This window comes from Sus scrofa, chromosome 13 (assembly GCF_000003025.6).
Source record: "Sus scrofa isolate TJ Tabasco breed Duroc chromosome 13, Sscrofa11.1, whole genome shotgun sequence".
NCBI classification, from domain to species: Eukaryota; Metazoa; Chordata; class Mammalia; order Artiodactyla; family Suidae; genus Sus; species Sus scrofa.
The window spans coordinates 63,317,151-63,343,176 of record NC_010455.5 but is presented as its reverse complement, the minus strand read 5'-3'; the positions used below and the strand labels follow the sequence as shown (position 1 = coordinate 63,343,176).

The 26,026-nt window shown below is 39.4% G+C and overlaps 1 protein-coding gene across 9 annotated transcripts in view; it reads right to left on the bottom strand.

Annotated features, from left to right (window-relative positions):
* Positions 1-25,175, bottom strand: part of GRM7 (glutamate metabotropic receptor 7) — an 885,981-nt gene extending 860,806 nt beyond the window's left edge. For all 9 annotated transcript variants that reach the window (XR_002338088.1, XR_002338089.1, XR_002338090.1 and 6 more), the window contains exon 1: positions 24,292-25,175. Coding sequence is in view for 5 of the 9 variants with exons in the window: in XM_021071050.1 (XP_020926709.1) it covers positions 24,292-24,807 (516 nt within the window). In the remaining 4 variants the exon portion in view is untranslated. The remainder of the gene's footprint in view (positions 1-24,291) is intronic.

Genomic DNA, 26,026 nt, shown 5'->3' with positions numbered 1-26,026 from the left:
TACTCAACACCATTTTATACTAATGACATATCTCAGAATTTTGTGGGAAGTTGTATCTTTAAGTGGAAAGATTTTCACCATGAAATTTATGGTGGTTGAAATTTTCATGAAGAATTTTTTTCATTGCTGAAGAAAAACATGTTTGATTTTATGATAACTGAAAAGTACTCCTTTTTCTGCTTCTTGGGTTTGTCCCAAGACTACTATTTACCTAATGGAAGTCACTCTTATTCACAGAGTAATGAACACAATTTAAAGGAAAAGCTAAAGGAATGATATTAAGGTATCATCTTGTCCCACCAATGAAAATATACACATACGTTCCACGTAACATCTTATTTTCCATCTTATTTTCATGATTCTGAAGTAAATATGCAGGGTGTGATGAGTTTGTCAATAGTCTACAAGTGTAAGTGCTATTAAAACAGAATAAAATAATAAGCCATGTGTAAAAAAATGCTGTGTGAATAAAACTGCTATACCAAAAAAAAAAATACAAATAAGTTAATGTTAGTAAATGCTAAAGGGATTAACAATACAGAGAATGTAATGGAGTTCCCATTGCAGCTCACCAGTAACGAACCTGGCTAGTAACCTTGAAGATGCAGGTTCGACCCCTGGACCCACTCAATGGATTAAGGATCTGGCCTTGCTATGAGCTGTGGTACAGGTCACAGACACGGCTTGGATCCTTTGTTGCTGTGGCTATGGTGTTGCTGTGGCTATGGTGTTGCTGTGGCTGTGGCTGTGAGGTAGGCCATCAGCTGTAGCTCTGATTCAACCCCTAGCCTGGGAAATTCCATATGCTACGGGTGTGAATCTAAAAAGCAAAGGAAAAAAAAAGAGAGAGAGAAAATGTAAAAAATGATGACTGTATTTCATATTTGTGTGTCTTTTTTCCCTCTCACTCTTACTCAGCTCCTAAATAACTAAAGGAATATACTTACAAATGATAAGTGTGTTTTGGATGTTCGATTTGTATTTATGGGAAAGAACAAAGAAAATTGCTTCAATCAGGTAAAATATTATACAAGAGATGAGTGAGATTAGAGATGGGGTGAAGCTTTCCATTAGTGAACCAATCACAGGGCAATATGCAGATATGCTTTAAAACAACTTCTCCTAAGTTACCTATTATCTATAAAGAATCACACTCAACCACTGTGCACTTAACTCCAGAGCTTCTGAGTTAGAATCTGTCAGAAGTAGGTACATGTTTCATTGCTTTGCCAACATTTAAATGGCTCTGCATTAGGCAATATTACTGCTAAGATAATAGGCTGGGAATTCAGGAAGTGTCCAGTTCTGGTTGTTCTACCACCCGATTATGATCTAGGGTAAATTTTTAATTCTTAGGAAAAAAAAATTGAAGATACTAGACTTGCATTTCCTACTTCACATGGTTGTCATGGGGATAAAATGTCATTAGGGTAATGTATCTTTCATACAGGAAGCAGTGATAAATGCTGCTGATGCTATCACCATCATCATCATGACAGATCAAGGACATATCACCATATGGAAGTTCAACATCCCCTGGGCTATAGGCAACTTTCCTTTAAAGGACTCATATTCTATGTGGGGTACTAACACTGTCAAATGACAGAAACTGTGAGTCCTTATGCCATTGCTTCTGTAGCTAATTTTGGCATCTTTCCTTCTGTCCACTTATATGTTGGTTTAGCATATTCTTGTCACACAAAGAAGAAGTTCTTCCCAAAGAAACAAAGTAATAAAGATATTGGGTGAAGTCTTTCATATTCTAGACTGTCCAGTGGTATAGTTCAGCAGGCCTCTGGGTTGGAAGCCCTGAGTCTACCTAGTCTGTCTATAATAGAAGGGACATGATCCTTACCAAGTGGTCAGTGAAACAGAGGCACCTGCAGGAAAAATTATAACACAAGTGGAACTGGATTCAACTCTTGCTTCATAGGTCTTTTTCTTCTTATTCAGATGTTCAAGGAACGTTCCTGCCCTCTACCCCTACCAGGACAATGTTACATCTGCTTGGATAAGTAGGTCACCACTGTATACCACGAAAGGTCCTATTTGTTAGCATTAGGAACCAGAGATGGCTAATTTGAGCAGAAAAGGAAATTGCTGGAAGTTTATTGCTTCTCAGTAATTCAGAAGTAGACTAAATAACTGGGAGCCAAGGCTATGTGACTACAATCATAGGATCATGCCAAAGTGACATTCTAAGGCCCAGCTGGCCTTGATTACCCGTCAGAAACAGGATACAGGAGGATGATCCAGCACTGCTGCCTTTGTTTCTTCAAATCATTTATTTATAATTCAAAATCCAGGACTGGGGTGCAAGTGGCCAACCCTGGGTGACGTATCTTCCATGCCTAGTGAAGGCCAAGTGGGAAAGTAAACTGTATATCTGATATGTTCAGCTTATATAATGGGAGAAAGGCTCTGTTTCTCGCCAAGACTCACGATGTGGAAAATTCCCCAAAGAGAAAAAGGAATTTCAGATCAGATGCTTGGAAAGTTAAAAACAACAATGAACAACATCAGATGTGGAATTAAAAGCATGTAGTGTAGAACCTATATTTGGAGCGATTCAGACCTGGGTTCACATCTTAGCAAGCTACTCAGTCTTGCAGAGCTTCCATTTTCTCTAAAGGAAAATATGTGAAAGATGATATCCACATGTAACCTGTGGCACAAATTAAGTAAGAAAGTATATGAAAAGTGCCTGGCACCTTCTAAGCATTTTCTAAAAGTACTAGTAGTACTATTATTGTTGTTACTTACTATATAGTTTATTTTAAAAATTTCCAGGGAGAGTATTAACAAATTTAATGCAGTGCTAAGTGTCATATTTACGATTTTAACTAATTATTTGTTGATTCAAAAAACATTCCACATATTAGAGAATAATCTGTCAGTACATATTTTACAGAAGGAAAAAAAAAAGAACCCAAGGCTTAAAAAGGGTCAACAATGTACCAAAAGTCACTCAGTTAAGAGGTAAGGGAATATTATTCAGTCTTAAAAAATGAAGGAGATCTTGTCATTTGTGACAATACAAATGAAACCACAGGGCATTTGCTAATAATGCTTTCTCCCATTATATAAGCTGAATATATCAGATATACAGTTTACTCTCCCAGAAAAAGACAAATACTGTATAGTATAATTTATATGTGGAATCTAAAAGGGAAAACAAAAGTCAAACTCATAGAAACAGAGATAGAAAAGTGGTTGCCAGAGGCTAGGGGGTGTGGAAATAGGGAGAGATTGGTAAGAGGGTATAAACCTTCAGCTATAGGATGAATATGGTCTGAGGATCTAATGTATAATACAGTGACTACAGTCAATACTGTATTGTATAATTTAAATGCACTCAGATAGAGTAGAACTTAAGAGTTCACAGCAACCAAAAAAGGAAAAAGGCATTATTAGGTGTCAGATTATTACTTAATATGATGGGAAGAATTCTTTCATAATGGATATGTATATCAAATCATCACAATATAAACTTTGAATATCTTATAATTTTATCAAGTATACCTCAAAAAACCAAAAAAAAAAAAAGAGAGATAATAAAGGTGAAATTCCAATCTAGGATTATCAAGCTTAAAAAAACTACACTCTTAACTACCACAATATAGTATCCCTCAATATTAGTGTAAAACGCTTAACAGAAATGAAACAATACATAAATGGTATTTATTCTAACTCAAATGTAACTCTTACTTGATAAGAGTTACTTAAAAACTCTTACTTAACTGGTACTTTATTTTTAACTGCAAGGATATAAGGGACAAATTCTTGCTGCATAAAACACACTCCCCCCCACCCATAGGCACCTGTAGGGTAAACACAGCAGGAAAAGAGATCGCTCATGTCCCAATACAGAGTCTCCTTAATTTGGTTGTTCTTCACCCAAGAACTTCATCCTTTATAATATGGGGATAATGTCTTTCTTCACATCTGCACTGGGCATGGAAATTCATCCATAGTTCCAGGTGTATACTGAGTCTCCACTTAGCTTCTTATCACCTTGGAATCACCATACCAAAGGTTTCTTACTCCATTCTATAAATGATCTAAGGATAGAAGCAAGGGGTACATGGAGAGTACTGGAGGAGTTCAAACAGCTTTCTGAGTTGCCAAAGTCCTCCACTCTCAGAACAAATTTTAGAGTTCCAAAAATAAAGAGAAACACTTGGAAATAAAGTAAAAACAAAACAAACAAACAAAAAAAACTAACAACACCTACAATTAACCAAGTAGTTATTATGGGCCAGGATACATGCTAGGCACTTGATAGTCATCAGCACTCATCTTTCTGCAGTCTTTTGAGCATATAATATTGTTTCTATTTAATACAAAAGAAGAGCATCTCTAAGTATGTTAGATGACTTGCCCAAGATTGTAGTATGACTAGGCTACAAGAAAATAAGGACAAGTTTTAATGGTCAAAATGGTGATAGATATAGTTATAACTAGAAAATTATGGCTAATCAAAAGATATTCAAAACTGTATTAATAAAGTCTTGGGATTTTTTAAGAACAACTTATATGCCTTAGTGAATACAACAGTTGTAGACATTACAGTCTCCTTAATTTGCTAATCATACAAATCTAATGTTCTCTGTGACAAGGAGCTAACTACTGATGAGGCAGCTTATTCAATTTTTGGACACTTCCAGGGCTCAAATGTGGTAACATCTTATTGCCTGTTATGTCAGCTAGTTCTATATGGGGGGAATAAAGCAGAACAAGTAGCCACTGTTATTGACAAATGGATATAATTTCAGTTTTTCCAAATATGAGTGTAAGATTCATTCATGGTACCAGACAGAACTGTCAAATGGCTTTGCCCAGTTAATGGATGACACACTGCAGAAACATTTGGGTCATCTAAAGGACTCAATGTCACCTCATTGATATTGTTAACGATATAATTTGTATTGGCATTTTGTCTCACACTGACTTTAAGGACAAGCAGGGAGATTCAAGTCTCCAGATCATCTCTGCTTGACATAGCATTCTCTGCTCATTTCCAGAGGGGATCAAGAAAGAACTCTCAGACTTCTGAGTCTACTCACCCTACTTGAAAACACAGACTAGCTAGGCTGATAGGATCAAGTCCAAGTTCCAGAGTTTAAAGTTCTAGATGCTTTGGAGGAAATAGAGGCTATGCCCCACTCCCATAGCCTGTCACTTCTTGGTGCTAGCCTATCCTTGACTGTTCTGGCTAACATTAGTAATTCATGCTAAAAATTAACTTTGCTTATCTGATGGAAAGCATGCAACTTCAAATGCCATTTTTATAAATCAAGCAACAACCAATGGAGAGTGATTTAGGGCCTTTTTTTTTTTCTGGAGACCCAGGATCCCCTATAAAAATCTCCCATTACCTTACTGTGGAAACTACAATCCTTTTCAGAAAGGATAGATTCTTTCCAACCATAAGATTGTAAATAAGGATTTATATTCCCATACTGCCCAAAAGGAAATAAACTGATTGCAAAATGCAAGAGAATGACTGATTTTCCACATTTGTGTTCATTAACGGGTTTTTGAATAGACTTTACAATATTAAAGAAGTTCACAATTCAAAAAAATTAGTAAAAGATAACTAAAAACATTTAGAACATAACAATAAACACATTGATAAAAATTCTTATAAGTTAATGAGTAAGTCTACATTTTTTTTTTCACAAAGCCAAGTTCTTCAAGCTATAGTGAAGTCATGTTAGACTGCTGCTTTACTTTGAGATGTGAGTCCAAATATGAGATGAGAAGAAGGATGAGGATCCAGAGAAATTCTTTTGACAAAGAGGGGTGAGAGACAACATGCTAAAGAATGTTTAGTAATAAAGAATTCATACAGGAGAAATGGATGAGTGATATCTAGCAGATTTACTGAGAGCCACCCTAGAACAGAAAATTTGTGAAAATGTAGAGAGAAGGAAAAAAAATAGCCAAGACATGAAACGCCTTTTGGTCCCTAAATGGACATTATTTCGAAGAGATGCATATCACTCATATATGTATTATAAAACTCCTCTGTCCACTTCTTTCAGAATTGTCTAAAGCTTCATGCAACATCTGCAGAGAGAGGATGTCATTCCAAGATAATCAACTGCAAGTTACTAAATTAAGATCAAGATGTCCTTAACCTTGAATAGTTTTCAAAGAGTTTTTAAAAGAAAGGAACTCTCCAGGGGGTAGTATACTTATATAAATGTACCCTCCCTAAGAGGCTATTTACAGATAAGCAATGTTTCCCCTCATTCTTTAAAGTAAAATATATGAAAAAGATAGGTTAGGGATAATATTTGTTGGGGATCATAGGAAGGAAATCAGTGCAGACACTGATAATCGGTACCACTATCCCCTTATTTCTTATTATCAGAGCCCTGGTTTAGGAGACTACATTATCCTTAAAGCTAAGGTGGCCAGTTTATAGCCCTAGCTGATGAAATCTAAGTGGAAGCCTATTGACTAGTTATGGCAAACAATTTGTTCCTTAATGTCTTTCTAAAAAAAACTGTCTCTTTTTTTTTTTCTAACATTTTTTTTTTCTTTCTTCCTATCCAAATGGTTGGAACACTGTTAGAGATTCAGGTGTCACCACACAACTATGAGGACCAGAGACATGCTAGGGATGTGGGAGCTGGAAGATCTAAGCAAACCATCCCCTCGTGACATTCTTTAGCAGCTGCAATAACACTGGGGACTAACCCCCAATTTCCTGCTACATGTGGAAAGCAGGTAAGTCATGTATTCACTTTATGTTTGTTACAAGTGATATCAAATTCTATCTTCAGGTTTCTAGAACATTTCTCACAGTCATCTCCTGTTCTAGATTCCTGATAATCAGACTTGCTTAGGGTATATGTGTGGGGAGGACTAGTTCTTCTGGAAGCCCTCTGATACCACTGCCCCCCAAAACACAAACACAAACACACGAATAATATACTTATGTCCACTAATCCTGTCTACACTCAGAGGCCAGTGCCCCCAGCAAGGCTTCACTGACCATCTTTTACTCCTGTCTACAAGTAGAATGGGTAAGAGTGTGGGATCTGAAATCAGGCTTCCTAGACTTGAATTCTTAATCAGCTACTTACCAGTTTAGGAGGTGGACAAAGTAGTTACCTTCTCTGGACTTCCCCCGTAAAACAGGAGCACTAAGAATGAACTATGTACCTCAATGAAAGCATTAAATGACAAATGCAAGCAAGGTCCCCATAATTTTTCTTTGGTCAATTAATTTTGGCTACTGTTGTTAACTGTGGCTAATTTAGGACTGAGCCCTTTTGCCTTTCTATGGTTCTCTGTGTCTGTCTCAGTCATGACATGTACAATCCTATACTGCAGTTTTGGAAGGTGCTTCTCAAACCATGGTCCCTGGGCCAGCAACATCAGAAACATCTGGGAACCGTTAGAACTCTAAAACTGGAGCCCAGCAATCTGTATTTTAACTATACCCTCAGGCAAATCTGAGGCACACTCAAGGTTAGGATGAATAAGAACAACCACCTAAGATTCTCCTGGACACATTCACCAAAAATAGAATTTCCAGGACCTCATTATACCTGAACAGTAGAAGGGGTCCAGTAATTGGCCTGGTTAGCATGCCTGCCACGATTCTTCAGCACATTAATGTCTGAGACTTGCTGCCACTTTGAATACGTAGTTCGCTTCTCTGTTTCCCAGTGCACTTTGCTTCCTTGCAAGGAAGGTCTGTGAAGACCTGTTACTGTTTATATTATTATTTTTATTATGCTAATTCTAGAATCTCTAGTGCATAGTGCAATCTCAGGCATGAAGTAGTGGCTCATTAAACAGGTATGCTAAAGTCTTAGTAGAGTTCCAAGATTGATACCTTCAGAAGAAGATATACTACACACTCATTATAAAGCACCTTTTGAAAATTTAAATTTTTTAATTTCTTTGTCATATCCTTTGTTTTGATAATTCTGAACAACATATTTCCAATATTAACTTTAAAAAATTTTTGTGTTTGTCATCCTTAGAGAGGAGCAGATAAATACAATTAAATATTTTTCAAAAAAAATCTCAAAAGTATAAAGGAAATGAAAGCCATTATACCTTAAAATGATTTTTTGAGTGTGTTTCTAATTCTATCCTTTTGATGTTATTAAAGATTAAACTTAAAACTAAGACTTTTGAGACATGCTGTCTTGGTATTAAAGGAATTTAATTTTATGTAAAATGGTAGAAATATTTTCTTCAGCAAACATAGTTGCAGATATAAAATCACAAACACAATCTACAAAAAAATGCTATTTAATTAAATCTGATGTGCTATTTCCCTGCTTTGTGTAAGATCTTTCTAATAATTTTATTTGCTACTTGCTAGCCAAAGCCAAAATTTAAACTAATATCTGTATGTGTGTGTTTGTATACATATATACATATATATACAATTGTTGTATATGTCTGTATATACTTGTCTATGTATATGGATGATTTAAAGTTGATTAAAGTTGATTTAAAGTTGAGGATATATACATACACATACATCTATATAGATACATACATCTATATATGTACATATATACATCTACACATATACATATATACACATATACATACATCTACACACACCTATACATCTATACATATATATATATACACACGTATACATACAGATACATGGACAAGTATATATACACATATATAACAACTGTATGTGTGTATATACATACACACACACACCACACACATATATATAAATAATTATAAATTAAGGAAAGTATATCTCAAGGCTTATTATCCCCCAGTAAATTCTAAAGAACATAATTTTCTACTCTAGGTAGTGGAATGCCAGTCTACCACAAGGGTTGTTTAATGATCACATTTGGGTCAGCCAATAATGTACTTACTAGGGGAGGACCTAGTACCATTGTCAAGAGTTTACTCATAGGAGAGATAAGAAGGTAACTGTCCCAGATTTTAGCAGGAAGGCTTTCAGTTTATCTCCATTGAGTATTATATTCACTGTGGGTTTGTCATAAATAGCTTTGATTAGGTTAAGGTATCTTATCTCTATACCCATTTTGGTAAGAGTTTTGATCATGAATGGATATTGGACTTTGTCAGATGCTTTTCCTGCAACTATTGAGATGATCATGTGGTTTTTGACTTTTCTTTTGTTAATGTAGTATATGATGTTGATTGATTTGCATATGTTGAGCCATCCTTGTGAACCTGGGATGAACCCCACTTGGTCGTGGTGTATGATATTTTTTATACGTTGTTGGATTCTGTTGACTAAAATTTTGTTGAGAATTTTTGCATCTATATTCATCAAAGATACTGGCTTATAATTTTCTTTTTTTGGTAGTATCTTTGTCTTGTTTTGGTATTAGGATGATAGTGGCTTCATAAAATGTCTTTGAGAGTGCTCCTCCTTCTTCGTCCTTTTGGAAAAGTTTAAGAAGGATGGGTATAAGTTCCTCTGTGTATGTTTGGTAGAATTCACCCATGAATCCATCTGACCCTGGACTTTGTTTGTAGGGAGTGTTTTTACTACGCATTCAATTTTATGTCTAGTGACCAGTCTGTTCAATTGATCTATTTCTTCTTGATTCAGTTTTGGCAGGCTATAAGACTCTAGAAAGTTGTTCATTTCTTCCAGGTTGTCAAATTTGTTGGCATATAATTGTTTATAGTATTCTCTCATGGTTTTTTGAAAAAGAAACATGCACCCATATGTTCATTGCAGCACTATTCGCAATAGCCAAGACAAGGAAACAACATAAATGTCCATTAACAGATGAATGGATTAAGAAGATGTAGTATACATACACAAGGGAATGCTACTCAACCATAAAAATAATGCCATTTGCAGTGACATGGATGGACTAGAGACTCTCATACTAAGTGAAGTAAGTCAGAAAGAGAAAGACAAATACCACATAATATCACCTATATCTGGAATATAATACACGGCAAAAATGAACCTTTTCACAGAAAAGAAACTCATGAACTTGGAGAACGGACTTGTGGTTGACAAGGGAGAAGGGAAGGCATTGGGATGGACTGGGAGTTTGGGGTTAATAGAAGCAAATTTTTGCATATGGAGTGGATAAGCAATGATATCATGCTGTATAGCACAGGGAACTATATCTAGTCACCTATGATGGAACATGATGGAGGATAATGTGAGAAAAAGAATGTATATATGTATGTGTGACTGTATCATTTTGCTGTATAGTAGAAAATTGACAGAACACTGTAAACCAACTATAGTGGAAAAAATAAAAACAAACAAACAAAAAAGAAGGTAATTGTTTGGTTTTTAAAAAAAGAAGGAGTAGTAGGGGGTGTCAGATACCTGCAGGCTGATGACACATGATATCCAAATATATGTAGAACCAACAAGCCCATAACTGTACCTATTTTTCACATTTAAATCCAAAATCTTTATATCATTAATCCCAGGATAAAGTGGTAAGATTCACATATGCTGCTGTACCACGGCCTCAAGATGCCTGTGCACTAATGTGAGTAAGTCTTGGTTTTGTCAGTGGGGACAAACTAGGCTTCCATTACTATACCCCTCCTGCATACCAAGCAAACCAGTCCAAGGCTTTTCTCACTGCTGTGGGAGAAGATGAGGAAGGGGCACTTACTCTTCTATGACTCCTAAAATACCTGTGCAGATAGCAAACATCCAATACATGCTGAATGAATGAATGAGTGAATTGCTGTCATAAAACAGACATGAGGAAAATTCCATTCAACAGGCTGGCATTCCTCCCTACAAAAACTTGATTATAAAAAGTAAGAGCTGGAATTCCCATCACGGCTCAGTGATTAACAAACCTGACTAGTATCCATGGGGATATGGGTTCAATCCCTGGCCTCGCTCAGTGGGTTAAGGATCAGGTGTTTCTATGAGCTGTGGTGTAGGTCACAGACCCAGCTCGGATCCTGTGTTGTTGTGGCTGTGGCATAGGCCAGCAGCTGTAGCTCTGATTTAACCCCTAGCCTGGGAACCTCTAAATGCCACAGGTGTGGCCCTAAAAAAACAAACGACAAAGAAAAATAAAAGGTAGAGCTGAGGAAATTTAAGAAATGACTCCACTCTCATAGAATTACACGACTTTAATTTAGTGGTAAAAATCACAAAGAGTGATTTAGGAGTCTAATAGATATGAGTCCAAAGTCTACTTCTACTATATTTTCATGAGCAAATAACTATTTCTGAGGCTCTGTTCCATGTGTGCACTATGGGACATCATAGTAATACATACTTTTATTATATGACTGTCAGGGGGTTAAATGACACACTCCATTTTCATTTTCAATGATCAACTAAGTAATTTGCACCTCCTAAGAATGGGAATACATTAGCAGATTTTGATAGGGGAGAGATGAAAACAAAACTCAGGAACTGACTCCTACCCCAGTGGCCCCAGTGGTCAAAATGACTTTCTCCCATTCAGCCTACTCTCTTCTTGTTCAGACTAAGGTGAAGAGGATGAATACATTAGGATAAACATTTTGAAAATGGTTTTATACTTCCTGAATGAATGGAATTATAAAAATAAAATGATTCATGAGTTCTGCAGAAATACGATAAGAATTTAGTTCTTTATGTTAGTTCTCTACAAAACCAATTTATGGCCCTGTGATGTACCTTCCCACCCAGCCCCATCCCCATCAGGTCCAGTATCACTGTCAATGCAAAAAGTCAACAAGACAAAATCAACATGCTAAATTAGAAGCCAGTGAATGCTCACAAGTTTGAAAGAGAAAATTCAGATTAACTTTTATATATAAAATATATAGTATGAATAACTTAATCTAAAAACCATTACCTGGAGTCCCCTTTGTGGCTCAGCTGTTAATAAACCTGACCACGATCCATGAGGATGAGGGTTTGATCCCTTGCCTCACTCACTGGGTTCAGGATCTGGCATTGCCGTGAACTGTGGTGTGGGGCACAGATGCAGCTTGGATCCTGTGTTGCTGTGGCTGTGGCGTAGGCCGATGGCTACAGCTCTGATTCTACACCTATCCTGGGAACCTCCATATGCTGCAGGTCCGGCCCTAAAATAGCAAATAAATAAATAAATAATATTGCCTGAAAATCTATAACCTCTATAATAGTCCCTATAAAATGTAATGAGCTAGAAATTTATTTAGTTGGTTTTCCTCATAAGAAAGTATTTTCTGCAGTTAAATTCAAAAAAAAAAAAAAACAGTTCTATCTACACAAAAATAAATTTCAGTGTTAATATAAAAAAAAAGAAAGCATTTTCTGTAAAAACTTTAATGCACTACTTATGAGAACAATTCAACAAAATTCAAATAAATATCTGAAGGAGCCCTACAAGAAGAAAAACACAGAGTTAGATGCTACAGAAGATATCTGTACTTCAGGATGAGTAAGACCCTATACTTGACCTCGGTAAATTAACTAGAGAGTATGAGTCGTGTGCTGAACGTCAGAATACTAAAAGGCCAAGGTAAGCACAAAAAGGAACACGTGGAGATTCTTAAGAAGGACATAAAATATTGGTTAGTTGATTTTTGAAGGTGGAGGGACTAGGTTTCCTTTGGCTGACCTTTGATGAGGTCACTTTCCTTCCTAGTGCTGAGGCTAGGGTAGCATGTGCAGTAGAGGAACATGAGGATGGAGAATCATCCCTAGTCTCACGGGAGTGTCTGGAAGCAGATTTTCTTACCAGAGTTTTTGAGGTCAGAGAGAAAAAGGTTTGAATACACTGGCTCCATCTCTTACTGTGGGTCATGCTTCTCACCTTTTCAACACCTGCATATCTTTACCTGTAAAATTGGGATGATAATTATGTCTCCTACTGAGTGTGAGAACAACATGATATAGAGCATATGTAGGGCTAAGCCGGGTGCCTGGCACACAGAAGGTGCTCAGCACGGTTAGTGTAGCAACAATGATGGTGATGATGATGGCTGTAGTGGTGGTGTGGATTCTGCCCCCAGAACAGGTTCTGACCGGGGGTAGATTTAAAGCACCTCCAGTTTCATGAGGATATGTGTATAAGAATACTTGATGAATGCAAGCTGGTTGCCCAAATGATTATGTGCAATTTAAGAAAAGAATGGGCCCCAGATTTGCTCAACTACTTAATGATACTAGGAATGGCAGTAGTCAAAGAAGCTGAAATTTATTAAGTGCTTACTATATGCCAAACTATGTGCTGAATGCTTTAAAAGGATTTACTCACTTATTTTAGGAATCCTATATGATAGGTCTTTATATTGTTATTCCTTTCTTTCAGATGTCCACTCAGGCCTAGAGGGGTTACAAAAGCACCTGAGATCCTATCATCAGTACATAATGGAAATGAATTCAAACCCAGTCTGTCTGACTGGGTCTTTATCCCTAAAGTGATAACAATGAAATTAAGCTTTTGGGCCATTGCCTGTTTTTCCTTCTGTGGCTGAATATTTCACTTTGTCCTCTGAGTGAAGAAGAAAGAAAATTCTCCGTCGTTGACCCTGCTTGGCCTCAAGATCCAACTCCCCTTCTCAAAACAGGGATTGTTTCACTGAGGAGCAATGAGTCCTGGGTCATGGTCCGATTGACTTGATGACCAGGGGTCACACACCAGTGGATGAAAATACCCTGTAACAATCCTACCCTTGTACAGAAAAAAAAAAAAAAGACAAAAATGTAAGGTAAAAGATAACGGAAAAAGACCCAGGGAAAATATCACCTAGCATTGTGATGATGACAATGACGATAATGATGATAAGAGGCCTTACTGTGCTATAAGGCATTGCATTGTTTGGCATAAGTAACTTCACTGTAACTTTGAAAACAATCCTATGAGGATGGAATAGTATCACCATTATTTTATAGATGGGAACATTGAAGTTCAGGTAATCAGGTAAACTGCCCAAGCTCATATGGTTAACAAGTAGAAAGTAGTGATTGGAACCAGCACCCACATTCTTAACCATTAAGATGCAGTGGCTCCTGAAGATCTAAAAATTCCAGTGATTTTTCCCCATAATCACCTTCTGCACCTGAAACTTAAATAGTCTGAGGTAAAGGGAGAGAAAGTTTGGAGTTTCCACTTCTTCAGTGAGTTTCAATCATTTCAAAACAATGTATTTACTCATAAGATGAAGTTCCTGTGATAATCTTTTCAACCAATTATCAAGAAAAAGGAAGCAAAGATTCATGTAACAGTATGTTCCCTCTTATGAGGAAGGTGAGACATCATAGTTGACAAAGGGCTTAACTCTTGGGGAAAATGTGGTCCCAGTAGCAGACATGCTGGTACAATTTCCCCACCTACCAAATCCAAAAAGATCATTTCATTTCCAGGTTGCCTTTCATAGTTCCACCCTATTCATCCTTGTAATTCATCCTCTGGCCTCTTCCTTTCTCCATTTCTATACAGAAAGATGCTAAGTCTCTGATCTCGGATGTGAAAAGGGTATTTTATGGGAGGGAACCATGGTACCTCAATATATTTTTTATTAATCTTAATTCCACTGTGCCAACTCCACTGAACCTAATTATAGTGAATACAGAAGTACACAATTACCCTCTGCTCTCTTCTTCAGATGCTATATTTTGATAAAATTTACTACATGCTGCTCTCCCCTGAACACCAGATGAACACTAGAAATGGATTGTGTTGATATAAAATGTGTTATAATTGACAATTAAAATATAGCTTACATAATGATAGTGTTAACATAACATTATAGATGTGTAGAGACAATGTGGTCATGCATTTTTTAGTATAAGCACATGCTTAGACCAATATCTGGTAGTGAAATGAATACAGAATAGAATTTTGGTGTAGCCACAAAGCCTATTTAAAAATTTGCAGATAGCTAAGGGGGGACTCAAAACCAGTAAGTCAATGCTGCCCCTGCCATGCTTTCAGTTGCCAAGTGAAGGGAAGGTATGGAAGATCTAGTGAAATTGTTCAGTGTAGGTATCCTATGGATAATATAAGAGAAGTACATTTTTTTCCCTGAAAAAATAATGCTTAAGTTCTTATGCATATCAGTGATGCAAATTTTCAACTGAGTTTGATGAGTCATAAAATATTTATACATACATTTATGAAACTTCACTGAACTAGATAATTTAGAATTACACGTAATTAAAGAAGTACTCTAACACAACTAACTTACACCTTACAAAATATGGTTACAACTACAATATCAGAGTGCAAGTGGGAGAATGCAATGTTTACTCTAAATGTTGGTAGTCGTAGTGTCTTAACTAAAACAATTGTGTCGCAAATACTATTAAGACAATTGTGATAATGTTTTATTAAGTTTTACTGCAGTAACAAACTATAGTTATTTTTTCATTTCAGATAATTATTTTAGGTAATAGTTATTAAATGTTTTGAGAAGACAGTGTTAATTGCATTGCTTATTTTATCTTTAAAATAGCACTTCTGTGTAATTATTCTTAATATTTCCACTTTATTAAAATGAATCTCTGGTTTAGATCTTTCTTCAGAGATTCAGGCTTGTATATCCAACTATGTATTTAGCACCCCTACTTGGATGTCAAGAAAACATCTCAAACCATATATTTCCAAAATTGATCTTTAATCCCCCACACTGCTCTAACCTGAACTTTTTCCATCTCAAGTCTCACCTTTCCAGTTGCCCAGGCCCCAAATCTTGGATTCACCATTGTTCTCCCTTTTCCTTTCCATTCTCACATTCAATCCACCAGGAAATGCTGTCACAATCTTCCCAATGGGCCACTTTTGAGAATACCAGTCACTGACAGCCTGGTGCAGGCCACCACCATGGGCCTCTTTGACTCTGTAATTGCCTCCTGAGATTCTCCCTGATTCCACTCTCTGCCCCCATTCTCTTGCATTCCCCCATTCAAGAGAGAGTTATGCTTTTAAAACAAGAGACAGATTATGTCACATCTCTGCTAAAATCCTATCCCTGCATATCTATATTTAAAGTAAAAGACAAAATGCATGTGATGGCCTCCCAGGACTTACCCAATCTATCCCAAATCTTCCCTCTACCCCTTCCTCACCACAGACAAAGTCAGCCAGGGTGGCCTCCTTGATATTTCGCCAACCTGCCAGGCATATTTCTGCCTTAGAGTTATGGCACTGGTTGTTCTTGCTTCCAGGGAGTAGCCTCCCCATAATCCATTCTGACAACTCCCTTACTTCAAGTCTTTGCTCAAATGTCAACTTATGAAATCCACCCTGACTACCCTATTTAAAAATAGAACCCACCTGTACACCCCTCCAGCACTCCTAACCCAAGGTTCTTCAGCAGGCTTCACATTCTTTTCCTTATCCCAGAGTGTACATCAACTTGTGACACAGCATAGAATTTATTTATAACATCCATCTATTTCCACACGAGAGTGTAAGGAGAGAGAGGGAGTGCAAAGGCCTTCATCCATTTTATTCATTGATATGTCCAGGCATCTGTACAAGGAAGATGCATAATAAATATTTCCAAAAATATATATACATGAGGAAACTACAGTAGTAAGGCTTAAGAAGTTTAACTAACTTCCTCAGGGTTCTACAGCTAGAAAAAAGGTCACTGTGGAATTCAAACTTGGGTTTCGCTAACTTCAAATCTCCTAGCCTCTCTGCTAGCTAAAGTCCATGCAATTCATGATTTGTTTTCATCAGTGCCAGTGGAATTCTATTCCCACTAAAGAGAATAACTGAAGTGTTCTGTGTGTGTGTGTGTGTGTGTGTGTGTGTGTGTGTATTTTTTCATTTCAACAAAGGAAAGAGAGAAGGGTGAAATTCATCATGAATCATTATGGTAATTTTACAGTAAATTTAGCAATAATGATGTTTAAGTAATAGTGATATTTAATGCTAGCACAATAATAATGAAATGATGTCTTTTAAATGCATTGAACACCAATCACATCTAAACTCTGTACTAAAATATTTCATGCATATTTTAGGCAATCCTTATGATTATTCTATCAGACACACTTTATTTGTAACTCTATCATACACATTTCTCTAATTCCCACTACAAAGATAAAGAAATTGATGAGAGGGGTGGTATACATTTGATCAAGATGAGACTGGAATTTGAGTCTTAATCCCTTCATGAACATTCTGATAATTCCTTTTATCAAAAGTATATTTTCTCCTGGAAAATATCCTCCGTAATGTCTGCCTGTGCTAATACCTTCAGAACATAGTCAAGTTTAAAATATGATAAAAATGTTTAAATAGTACTTTAACAAATGGAAATATTTTCATCTAAACAATAACACAAAGGGCAGGCTGAGCCTTTGAAGTGGCTTAGTTGCTATCTTCCATCAAGAACAAGAGAAGGAATCAACAGCTGTAAAGAAAGCACAAAACCCAGAGGTAGAGGATTCTGTAAATGACCAATTATAAAACTATTAAGCTGCAGCACTTTCATAGCAAGAAGCAAAATAATCCATTAAACTGAAAACTCTCCTACCTCTCATACCACAACCCACATAAACATTAATGCTGCATTTATTAGGATGTATTTCCTGTGCTCTATCAACTTGACTTTCAGCAATTGTAATAATACTGTCCTCTCAATTTGCACATATATCTAAATGATGGATTCTCTCACTTGAGGATGGTACAAAGAGTGGAGTGAATGAAATAATGTTTAGGAAGAGCCATCATAATCCATAATGATGGGCACTGAATCAGAACAAGAAGAAACATTCTTTCTCATTTATTTGAATGAAAAGCCTACTATATATTTATTGCCTGTGTACAGGGCTACCTGTTGAATAATGGAAAACTAACATCTTTCATTTGGAGGTAAGGATTTGTGTGCTCAAGTTTCTACAGAGTTACAGAATTAACTTTGTTTTAGAAATGAAATAAAACATATTGTTTCATTCTGCAAGCAGATGTGGTTAAGCAACTGGCAACTTTGATGTCTTTAAACCTCTACAGTTTCAGAGTAGGCAAGTGTGTAATTATTTTAAGTATTTCTTTATTGGCACAGCAACCGAGCAGTATGCATAGTGGTTAACAACCTGGGCACTGTCAGACAAATCTAAGTTTGAATCTAGATTTTGCCCCTTACCATCAGTGTGATTTGGGGCTATGAGGATCACTTTCTTCAGCTTTATGGTGTGGATTATTATATGCCTTTTGCAGAACTAGAGTAATAACTAAATGTATATGGCACAGTGACTCATAGCAAAGGCTCAAATTAGTATTGTGGTCACTACTAGCAGTGTTGAAAAGAAATTAGAACTCCTAATCTCATAAAGGGAGATATGTATCCTTTATCACTGTAATTTCACATTATCTTACTTTTGACCTTATAATTTATTAACTTGATCAAGAGACATTTAGTAGTAAAGATAACTGAAAGAAGATTACTTGCCAAACATGAAACACCATAATTTCAAGTTCAATGGTACTTAATTATTTATCTGTAACAAACATGTCTTGGTTTTAATTAGGTACATTGAACATATATATTTACTGTGTCAAATGGCAAATATCCAATTAATTCATGCAACTATATGCATAAATGTCTTCTAAACAGTAATCATATATGATTTTTTGTTGTTAGGAAAATGTGTTTGAGAGTATTCTTTTTTGCCTATTTAAAGTAAAAGAAGGTGAGAGGTAGAGCTAGGCTTAATGTACTTTGTACTCCACTATCCCATGAAAATGCTTTTGGGCCCTGGAGACATCAACAAAATATCTGCTTTAATGAAACAAAACAAGTATGGTTCTAAAGCTTCCAAATATTAGGCCTATAGGCTCCAATTTAGAAGTATTTGCCTTCTCTTTCAGCTGCATCAAGCTGGGGAAGATGTGGTCACAAATGCTTAAAGTTATTATAATAAATGTTGGAAAGACTGACAAAGGATGCAGGGTTTTGAATATCCCAGACCCAGGGTAGCAGAATTTTATTTAAATAAATAAAATTATTTTCACTTAAGGAATGCCAGTTAGCAAACCTGACGAAGTAGGAAATGAGCTATTTTAGCTATGATGCTTTCAATGGCACATGGCTGAAAATAAAGTCAGAATAGTCAAAGGAAATTTAAAAACAACCATGAAAAAGAAAAACAACAGCAACAACAACAACAACAACAACAACCTCAACAAACGAGTTCTGGAAATTTGGGGATGCAGTCATATTCAGATATAGATGGATTTGGGTGTTCTAGAACATGAACAGGGTTCCAGCTCTCTCTCCATCACTCGGCCCTGCTTACCTCTCCAAGATATATTTTACAGGAAGTCTCTTCTTATCCCAGAGTCATACCTCCCCAGCTTAAAAATTCCAGACAGAAAAGACCATTTTTCCATTTTCCTCTGATAGACAAGTTGTAGGGACAAGTTGATAGGCTTAGCCAGGGTCAGATGCTTACCCCTGAACCAATCACCTGCTTTGCTAGAGCTCAGTTCCTGGGTGACTCATTCCTGGGGCCAGGGAGAAGGCAGGATGTCACTAGCTGGCAGTTCTCCAAGAAAAGCCTGCTGTTTTTGCAAGATGAAAAGGGACAAGACACGGGTAGTGAAAACTATATCTGCTTCTGTAAAATCTACAGTTTTTACTCCCTGCCCCCAGCATTGTGTGACCATGCAGGAAGCTGACCCAGGAGGTCATTTTTCTTACCACAGCCTGGATATATACAACTTTAGGACAGACTGGTAAAGAATAAGGGGGGGGAAGTCTGAGTATGGGAAATAAAATGTCTGTGTGAAAATATCCTTTAAAAAGATGCCCCCAAATCCCTCAAAGTCCAAAGCTGGAGCTAGAAATACAATGCCATGGAGTTTTGACAAGAACAGGTTTTTTTCTCCAAGCTAAACTATGACACAGAGATTAGAGACTTCTGGAAACTACATTTTTTAAAGGAAAAAAAATCAAATGAAAAAAAAATGAGGCCTAGAAAATTTAAGTGACCTACTTAGGGTAACAAAGCTAATTAGTGGCAGGCTTGGAACTAGAGTGTACTTTGTGTAATCCTGCTAATGATCTTTTAAATCTATGATATAACTTGTATATGTAACAAAGAGAGCATTTATAATTTGTTAAATCCTAAAATGTTTATGAATTTGAAGTAAAGACATCAATTATCGCAATTATATTTGAAGAGAAAAATGTCCAAAGACATCTTAATTGTATGGGTATCTACACAAAAAATAAACGTGGAGGTATCTTCAAATATAGTATGTGCCTGTCTCTATTCCTTCCCTCTCTGCTCTTTTAAAAGATGCCCCTTTAAAAATTGCCCACTCACCATCTGTTAGGTAAATTTCCTGAAACACATTAAATGTTGAGACAGAAATTGCTATAGAGACTATTCCAAATGGCACTGACACTTATATTTATGAACTTTTTAAAAGAGTAAATTAGTTGTTTTAAGCCCATTATAGTAACACCATATCATCCTAGGTGCCCAGTTCTATCCAATTACATAAGATGGGAAAAGAGAGAGGAGAGAGGAGAAAAAAGAAAGGAAGAAAACTAGGTAGTTATGTATAAAATGTTGCCCCCAAAGTTTGATATTATATTCAAGCTGCAATAAACTGAAGGAAAACATTTACAAATTTATAAATGTATTTCATCTATGGTACAAGGTCCATAGATTTAGATTTGCAACATACTCCCACAAGGGTCAAGTTGACCACCTTTCTACCTAGTTGCTCTTGAGAGAACCAAACAGCTGAAACAGATGCCATTCAATTCCAAGTCTAGAGCTTAGACCATGTCACTGCACATGAAATATTGTTCATTCAGAGTCAGGACGTGCCAAGAGTAATTTATACTCTCAGAGTGTTTGCTCTCAAGTCAATAGCAGAGAAGCCTTGAATAAAAACCTAACCAGTATTTTCCACTGTATCTTATTTATAGCTCATGAAACACTGGTCAGGGGAGATTTATTCTTTGGACACCATATTACATAAGCTTTCCACTTCAAGCCATCCCCACTCTGTGATTATTTTTTAAATATGTTACTCATAGTCAATATTAATTTACATTTAATCTTTCTTAGCATTAGGAGAATATTATTTCTCACAGGATCAGAAACAAATCTCCAGAAATTCCTTCCTGATGCTTCTTTCAGGCTGAAAATGCATTGCAGGGCAGTTGCAGTGACTTAATTCTAGTTGGCAGAGCTCTGGCCACACACTAATTTCATTAGCCTCAAATTCCTGGATTTTAAAGATCCACTGGCTATGATTCCTGTCTTCTGATATATTGCTTACTAACCAGAGCAGAGAAAGGAAGACTTGTTCAGCTCCTGCCTCTGCTTTGGTACAGGACGGGCAGATGAGAATTCCAAGTCAGGGACACTACTGACATCTGAGTAGTCCTTCTTGCCAAGGTCCTAATTTTCAGGAAAGAACTTCATTCTAGGCTTGGCTGGCAGCTGCAGCATTGGTTACATCTATGACTATCTCATTATTCCTTTCTGCCCCCTGCCCAATGTTTAGGATCCCTCATTTAAGACACTAAGTATTCCTTCCCCCAGCCTAGAAGCTTATCTTACCATAAATTTTTATCTCAAATGATAGGTTTGGCATGATCACCACAGCAATCCACAGGGACTAGAGGGGAAAAAAAAATAAACCTCAAATCTCTGGAGAGCTTAGAATTCAATCAGTTAGAGGAGTTTCATTTATATAGGACGATCTTAATTGGGCTGAACGCTGCAATCCCAGAGAAGATTCACCTACCACTCTTTTCCTCTCTCCCTAAATTGATCCTGCCTTTGAACAATGGGTCTGTGTTCCACTATTCCCTCTATTCATTTTGCAGGCTTACAGAAGCTGGGAAACTGGGGATTGGACTTGCATGCCAGGAGCTTCTAAGATCACATGCAAAAAAAAAAAAAAAAAAAAAAAAAAGCTACTGGAAGAGACTGTTGGAATCTACCTCTGTATACTCCAATATGGGCAATGGTGAACCAGGTTCCCACACCAACAGTTACATCCAGCTTGCAGCACAAGCTACAAGTTGGTGCATTCCTCCTACTACCAGCCTCTTCTCAATAAATGCAGGTGAAAACTGGGGGTTCTTTTTCCCTCAGCTGTTCAATCCAACATGAATAGCTGCAATTTGCAAATTAGAGGAAAATGACAGTGTTTTCTCTGAATGGTTTTGGTCCCAACCCACACTGCTAACACTGGCATTCACTTCCTTTCCTCCCCAGCCCAGGGAATGGGGGAACTAAGCATAAGGCAAGTGTTTTCTTTCCTTGCAAGTACCTCAGGTCCACACATCAGAGAAGGAATCAGCTCCCCCTGGAATCTTTTTCAGCAAATACAACCCTTCAGCCTGAAAGCTCTCTTTTGAGTTTAAGATTTTACTCTTTTTTACACAGGCGGGCCCATCTGCAGTACTGCCAAGCTCTGAGTGAAGACAGAAACTGGCAGCAAAATAATTAAAAAACCTGAAACAGCAAATGTACCTTCAGCCTCCAAGGATCTGGTGAAAATGCCCTGAGTCTTCCCCAGGGTTCTCAGGTGACCTCTTGCCGCCTCCTCCCTGCAACACTGCCTCCTCAAGTTTTCTAGTTCTAAGTTCAGAGGTAGAGGAACTGATTCTGGGTTTTGCTTACAACAACCCAGGCTCTTTCTGAAAGCATCAACTCAAAATGAAGGTTGCTCCCCAAAGCACTTTTGGGTTTGCAGACATAAAGAGATCTCCATTACAGTATACCCAGGGAGGTGTTAGGTATGCTTAGACTATCAGACCAGGCTTCAATCTGGGACAGTCACCCCTCCTTCTGGCACAAACACAAACTTCATATTCCTGGGAGCTGATGTGGTGACAGCTTGAGTCTCACAAGGAATCCCCTCCAGAAACCCAACACTCTTACTGAGCACACTTGAAAGGGAGCCAACTCTTTACAAAGGAGGAGCATAAGGGCACCAGGGTCAGCCAGAACATTTAGAGAAAGGAATTACTGAGTTTGGATACTACCATGCAGGGAGAGGGCTGTGCATTAGGAAAGGATCACTTTAAGATAGAGATGAACAAGAACTTGGAGGTGGGGGGTAGAGAAGTAGAAGAGAGGCAGAAAAAATAGAAAGGGAAAAAAATCACAAAAATACAGAGCAGGGAGCAAAAGACTGGAGGAGAGAAAGAGATACCAGGGATAAAGAGAGACAAGGAGGAGGGAACCCATGGTCACTCAGATCCTGAAACTCAGTTTCTTAGCCCAAAAGCCATCCATTCATACCCAAGCAGCACAGGAGCCCTGGGCTGAGGCTGGAGGAGCAAGCAGCAAGGGAGAACTGCAGTAGAACCCACCTCTCAGCTGCCCTAATCTGCCTTCCTCTCATTTTCTCCATAGCCCTCCTGCACCCCAGCAGGAGGACCACCTGGCCTTGCTCAGTGCACCTGATCACCTCCCTCCAGAAGCCTTCCAGCCTGGTTCTGAGAATCATCCTCAAAGCCTAGGACTGGGGTTGGGGGACTGCATTAGGGAGGCGGTGGGAAAGGATGGGCAGAGGGAGGAGACAGAGAAAGAGATTTTATTTCGCAGTTAGCATGAGCTCATCTCTGGGCTCTGAAGTGGCAGGAGTAGAAAGCTGATCTCCCAGCTCCAGCCAGTGGCCGGATTGCAAATGCAATTTAGACGGTGCAGACAACTGCCCAGAGCAAATCACTTGGGGGTCATGTCTGCGGGTGGCATCTCCTCACTTGGGGGGAGGCTCCCCACCTTCTGCCCCATGCCCTGGTAGAGACAGGCTACTGGTCAGGAAATCCTGCCAGGAAGAAATGGTCAATTAACATCCAAATGTAAGTGAAGACATAGCCCTTGGTATAAGCACTGCCTCCCTAAGCTCTTCTGGAAAATTTCCAAGGGAGCTGCAGCTAGCCGGACAGCTTGGGGCTGGGAAGCTGGGGAGTTGAGAAATGCCCGGTTTCGAGGCGTCTTCTCATCTTTCATATTCCTTGCGCCTAACCGGCTCTCCTAGGAACCCGGCACTTTTACAAGCCTGGTTTTTTTGGACCATATTTCACACTAATGCAAACCTATTTAAATCATCGCCTTGTTTTTCGCAGATTGCTTCTTGTAAATGGGGTTATAAATCCAGGATGTCAAGCCGGATGGAGTGGAGCGCGGATAGGGGAGAGATGGAAGAGAAATGAACCAAGCAGAGAAAGTACCTCCTCGGGTGGGGTGGGAGGGATTCGGCAGGATCTCTAGGGTGGAAATGAGCGAAGGCTGACCTGACCCCGCACCCCTGAAGTCCATGGCAGGTTTTAGGATAAAGAGCGCGAGAGCTATGGTGCGCTCTGCTCCAGAGGAGAGCCCCCCCGCCCCCGCGCCCCTACCTGGAAAAGCCTCAGGATGTTGGCTACCATGATGGAGACCGAACTCCCCGAAGCACCAATCACTCCAACTACTTTCTCTGGCTTGACAAAAACCGGAGGCTCGCCGTTGGTACAGCGCACGTCGGAGGTGTCCTTCTGGATGAGCGCCTGGACGAAAGTGAGCGACTGTTCGAGCGCATAAGTGTCCCTAGAACAAGTGTCCAGGATCCGCGCGCCCAGCGTCACATTGGGCAGCAGGTTGGGATCGCTGTTGATCTGGTCCAGGGCGTAAAGCATCGCTTCCAGCCTGTGGATCCCGTTCTCCCTCTTGATGTCGCCACAAGGCACTCCGCTGGGACCCTTCGCGTGCACGGGGAACAGCCCCCCGAGGGTGACGTCCCCCTCGATCCGAATGGAGTGCGGGGCGTACATCTCCTGGCCGCGCGCCGCCGCCAGCGCGCACAGGAGCACCTCCAACACGCAGCAGGGGAACTTCATCAAAGTCAGGACGCGGAGCAGCTTCCCTAGCTGGACCATGCTGCTCCGGCTGCGGCGGTGGCGGCGGCGGCGCTGGAGGGCACGGTGGTGGGCTTGCTGGGGTCTGGGCCCCTTGGGGTGAGCTCCTCCGGGGAAGCCTAGGGACTCTTGCAGGCGAGGAGGGTGGGGGCGCCCGGGGAGGGGCAGCCGGCGAGGGTGGGGGGTCCCGCGGCGCCTGCCAGCTTGGGGCGCCTTGAGCTCTCGGGTTCCCTGGCCGGCGCGCCGCGCTCGAGCTCCGCGGCTTGCAGCTCGCGCTCTCCAACAGCCCAGCACTGGGGAGAGGGCACGGATTGCTATCGCTTTAAATGGTTGTTCGGCTTTCTCGCCTCCTCCTCCCACTCCCTCCTACCCGCGCTTGCTCTCCGGCTCTCCCCACCCTTCCCTGCACCCGCCCTCCCCACTGGTTTGCATCATCACGCAGGGAGGGGTTGCGTGCTGAGGTAAAGGGAGGGGTGGGGGAAAACGGGTGGGCGGTTGGGAGGGGGGGAGTGCCTTGGATTGGGAGTTTCGCGGTCCCCAGGGAATCTGGGGATTGCAGGTCGCAGGCGAAGGCTGAGCTCCTACTCCTTTCTCAGTGTAGAAGCCTCTGGCCGGCCCGTCTGCAACCACTCGCACATTCTAGGCACCGGTGACATCGGCCCCGGGTTGGTGCGGTGCTGTCTGGGGCTGGCTGCTCCTAACCCTGAGGTCTGGAGCCTGGGCTGTCAGCTTCGGGAAAATCGAGGGGGTCATAAAGTGACGCAGATAAGGGTGAAGGGGAGTAAGGAGACCCTGGTCTCTACTGCTAATCCTTCTGTGCCAGTTTTTCCTAGGAAAAAGGCACATACAGGAGCCTGATTTACGACTTAAGCCTTACCCAGAGACGTCTCTAGGCTAGGCAGTGGTCTAGCCTCTACTGAAAAATGCCGACAGGAAATATTAGTAATGGAAGTGCATCCTTGGTTTTCAGGGGTTACTGCAGCCCGGAGCCCGAGGAATTAACTACGTTCTCGGGCAAATCGACGGCGAATTCGCTCCTTTTTTCTTTCCTCGCAAGTGCAAATGATAGCGATAGAACAACTGAGAACTCTGCAGAGAGCACTTTCTTCTCTGTTGCTGACAAGTGTAAGGCTCCCTCCTCCCCATTTCCACAGCTGCTTCTGGGCTGAGGGCAAGAAACTGCAAGAAAAAAGGTGATAGGAGGAGGAAGAGAGAAAAGCATATTGAAATCTCCCAGTCA